The sequence below is a fragment of the Clupea harengus genome, chromosome 23, assembly GCF_900700415.2.
Source record: "Clupea harengus chromosome 23, Ch_v2.0.2, whole genome shotgun sequence".
NCBI lineage: Eukaryota > Metazoa > Chordata > Actinopteri > Clupeiformes > Clupeidae > Clupea > Clupea harengus.
Window position 1 is genome coordinate 22639240 of NC_045174.1, and position 4750 is coordinate 22643989.

Genomic DNA, 4750 nt, shown 5'->3' on the forward strand with positions numbered 1-4750 from the left:
TTGCAGAAATATTCTAGTGGGGCCATATTACCTAGACATAGAACAAATCGAACTTCCCAGATATATATATAAAAAAGTTGCACAACAATATAATGATAGTCCATTTTAATGAAAAAACATCCATCACAGTAATTACAACAACCTTCATCATCCTAATTTATTTTAAGAAAATAAGAATATGTATACATTTCAGGATTCAACATATATATTTTATGAAAAATGCTAATCTGAAGAAAAATAATAATCAAACTATATACCTATTATATACATCTCCCCAGGGCTTGGAGTATGAGTTTCAACCACTTAAACTTTCATGTTTCAAGTAGGCCAACTCTAATGTGGAGGAAAAATATTTAATATCTTGACTCCAAACACCATTAACTTCCCTAATATCTTCCGCTATGATATATCATAAACACCAAATGTAGCAATCAATTTATTTATCAATAACAGCATTATAAGAAACAGAAAACACAATTTGACATTATGAACACCTCTCTAATTTCATTTCATAGCACTTTGACTAGTGCCAACTGAGGTTCCATACTCCTATACACTGACCATCTGAGTACAAGTACAGCCAAAGTTACAAAGTTATGAATCAACAGCTGAAGGATATTTGAACATAATCCTCATCCAGGAGGATAATCTCCTCAACTCTCTCAGCACATAATCCTCATGGTTAGGAGGATATTCTCCTCAACTCTCTCAGCACATCAGGGCATTCTCTCTGAAGGATTTTGAGGAACTTCCCTTTTGCCTCACGAGAATTCAGGGCGTCAAACACGCGTCTCATCTTGTCCTGTTCAGTCTCTCCCGCACAGATTTTGTCATACACTTCTCTGGCGATAAGTTTTTGCGACAGCATCTCATCTGCAATCGGTTTCACGTTTCTAACCTTCTGAATGAGAGCCGGCCGCTGATTGGAGAGGAATTCTGCAGCATCTAATGCGCTCTCACCCCCCTGTTGGGGTTCGTTCCAGAAGCATTCGGTTTTCAAGATCTGTGCTTCCCAAACTGTCTGGTCGTCTGCAGAGCTGAGCTTCATTTTAAAGTCACCCGCCTCACTTCTGCGAACCTCTGAGAAGTTAGGAGCAATTTCGCTGACTCTGAGGTCTAGCTCTACTGGATACATTCTGATGCATTCTGGAGTTGTGTGTAAACCATAGAACTCATTCATCTGAAGAGGTCTCAAAGGCCGGGGCTTAAAGAGTCTGAAGCCTCGGAAACTATCCTCTTGGTCAGTCAATAACTTACTGAGACCCGCATCCTCTGGCAGGAGGTAGAAGCGGAAGGTGAGGGGGTTGGTGCTGCACCGATAGACCTGAACATCAGCATGGATCTTCACCTCCTTCCCAGGGAGCAAGAATGATATCAAAGAGTAGAAAAGTCCAAGAATAGAAAAGGAGGGGTTCACCAGCCTGGCATGGAAGCGACTCAGCTCACACTTCTCCAAACACACTCCACTGTCCTGCTTATGCAGAACCATCACAGCATCCTTCAGAAAAGACTGACTACCTCCCAAACAGAGGAAATGTGGCAGGTGGATCTCCTGCAGCTCTCCTGAGATGAGCTTGATGTCCATCGAAGGACCAGCTGGTCTGTACTGCATGTCAGGCAGCTCTCCAGCCAAGAGATGCCAGTCTGTGAAGCGGTACTGCAGGGTGACTTGACCAGCACACAACCAGCGCAGACCAGACTCTGAGCACTCATACCTCCCTGCAGAAGAGCTCAGGCTGTAGGTTGAAACACTCTTCTCTGTGGAGACGTCAGGCTCCACCAGGACCCAGTGGCTGGAGTCTGGAACTTCAGTACAGGCTTCACAGCTCTTCTGTAGATCTTCACTGTGGTAATCCTCCCTTTAAGACACACACACACACACACACACACACACACACACACACACACACACACACACATCAGCTTGAACACAGATAAACCAGCATAACCACAAAGATACACACTAATGAGAAGGTTCTCCCTCTGAACAGGTCAAGGTGTTCTCTTCAGGAGGAAACCTGATGGAAACCAGGGAACCCCCCCCCCACACACACACACACACACACACACACACACACACACACACACACTCAGTCAGATGTGGATAATGGCTTCGTTCACCCCACTCTCCCTCCATTTCATCCCAAACCTCCTGACTGATAACCTCATCCTCTCTTTTGGTTCCTCCTGAAGACTGTGTGTGTGTGTGTGTGTGTGTGTGTGTGTGTGTGTGTGTGTGTGTGTGTGTGCTGTTGTCCATCAGACTCACTTGGGAGTGTCCACAGAGAGCAGCCGTGCTCCTGGATCCTGCTGGGCTTGGTCTTGGTCATCTGAGGCTGCTGCTGCTGCTGCTGGACTCTCCTTTCTGAAGATACCTTGATCCACTCTAGAAGACAAACGATTATTAATGTGATTCTTCAGTTCATATTGAACACTCACATCACACACACACACACACACACACACACACACACAGAGAGAGAAAAAGAGAGAGAGAGAGAAAGAGAGAGAGAGAGAGAGAGAGAGAGAGAGAGAGAGAAACAACCACTACATGATTATCCACTCTAGAAGACAAATTAATGTGTTAACACGTATGCTAGTTTCTCCAGATTGTAGAGGGGATTCGATTCTTCAGTACATCTGAGATGCTGAACACTCACATCACTCTCATACACACACACACACACACACACACACACACAGTAAGACAGAGGAAAGTAATGGCTCTGTAGAATGGAGGTCATTGGAGGCCAGTATCACCTAGTGATGTGTGAGAAGTGACAGATCCAAACAAAATGTCATGTAAGCTAACACAGTTGATTCACAAGTAATGATATTAGTGTTTGGAAGATTTTCAGTTTCCCTGCTTCCCTCACAGACTCACTGCCACGCCCCTTTCCCAGCCTGTTCATTTCCCCATTCTGTTTCACTCAGCTCCAATTAGCCCTGATCACCTGCCTATTAGGCCACACCCTGCCACCAACCTTATTAGCCACACCTGTGCCCACAGCGCCTTCCTTTCACTCAGAGACACTGAGAACCTGGATGCTGCTGCATGTGCTCCTCCTGTGTGCGTTATCTGAGCCATGGAAGTGAATTGTAGTAGGTTGTACTTCAATGGACTGATCCTGATTCAGTTTAGAGATGAAAATGAACTGAAATGTGCCAGTGAATTGTTTGTTACCTTAACTTTGTTGACTTAATTGTGAATGCTCCTAAGTTTATATGCTCACGTATTGCCTGTGTAGGCTGAGACCTTATGTTGTGCTTAATGATGTACAGTTACAGTTATTATTATGTGGCACATGGAATGATTGATTGACTTATGTAGTGTAACTTGAGCGCATTTTGAATGCTGTGGCATCGTTTGTATTATGGCATTGTTTGGAACTGATTGTATTTCATTTCTCCTTTCCTCCTAGGAACCACACACATGCTTGTACACACACACACACACACACACACATCCATACAGTCCTTCTCATATCCTCACTGGAACTCTAATAAATGACCCTTGTGAACAGTGAATCCTGACTGGACAGTGTGTTCTCACTGACACCCCCATTTGGTCTCAAGCCAGCCACCCTAAACTCTAAAACTCCTCTTCATGGTCCTTTGCTCACCGGAGTGCTGATGACCAATGGAAGTCCAGTCATTCATTGCCTTCGCTACTTCAACCTGAGCGCCCACGCCGGCAAACCCAGCTTCCTGCTCGCTATGATGAGTTCATCCTGCAGTATGGCCAACGGCCACAAGCGCCCGCAGCAGCGCAGGAGCAACAGCCCCTCTACTCTGCAGACATCTTTGGTGCTGGTCCTCATTATGAACCCCAACCCCAGTGTGAATCTGAGGAAGAGGAAGAACCCTTGCAGCCACCTCGGGAGTCTATGGATGAGGAGGAGCCAGAGGATGCAGAACTGCCCGCAGATAACAGAACAAAACAACAACAACCTCCCAGGTAGCTGTAAGTCTCATGCCTGGAGTAGACACTGACTGACTGGTCTAATAACTGGATAATAACAATAATAATAATAATAATAATAATAATAATAACATGTCTTTTTAAAGTAGGGTACTGATTGATTTTCACCAGCGGTTGCTTCCATTCCTCCTTTGACAGAAAACGGCACATGTGCTGTGCTTTACTTGTGGACCAGTCCATTTCAGGAGTCTATCAGTACATGACAGCATCCTCTTAATCACACCTTCTTGTGTCCAGGCTTTTCCTAACCAGTTTTTCATCATGCTGAAAACTCATCCATTCGTTTTCTGTGAGTGTCTTTCATATTCGTAAATATCCGTTGTGTAGCAGGCCGACAGATGTCACAGGATACGGGACTTGCCAGTGGTGTGTGTAAATCTGTTTAAAGGCTATCTTCATGCTTGTTACCAGACACATAATAAACAGGGATCTGCGTAAAATTATGCCAGACAATCGAGAGACACACACACACACACACACTCACTCCCTCCATCCATTTCATCCCAAACCTCATGACCTCATTCTCTCTCTGGTTTCCTCCTGAAGACTGTGTGTGTGTGTGTGTGTGTGTGTATGTGTGTGTGTGCTGTTGTCCATCAGACTCACTTGGGAGTGTCCACAGAGAGCAGCCGTGCTCTTGGATCCTGCTGGGCTTGGTCTTGGTCATCTGAGGCTGCTGCTGCTGGACTCTCCTTTCTGAAGATACGACGATTAAATCTAGAAGACAAACGATTATTAACCATGTGTTAACAGGTATGCTAGGTTCTC

General features: G+C 44.9%; 1 protein-coding gene across 1 annotated transcript in view; it reads right to left on the reverse strand.

Moving 5' to 3' along the window:
• Positions 1-679: 679 nt before the first annotated feature.
• LOC122128711 (NACHT, LRR and PYD domains-containing protein 1 homolog) overlaps positions 680-4750 on the reverse strand; it is an 11415-nt gene continuing 7344 nt past the window's right edge. Inside the window, exons 3-4 of the mRNA XM_042703345.1 lie at positions 2270-2386; positions 680-1859 (exon numbers count right to left, since the gene is read on the reverse strand). Of these exons, the coding sequence (XP_042559279.1) occupies positions 683-1612 (930 nt within the window). The 5' untranslated portion in view covers positions 1613-1859; positions 2270-2386 and the 3' untranslated portion in view covers positions 680-682. The remainder of the gene's footprint in view (positions 1860-2269; positions 2387-4750) is intronic.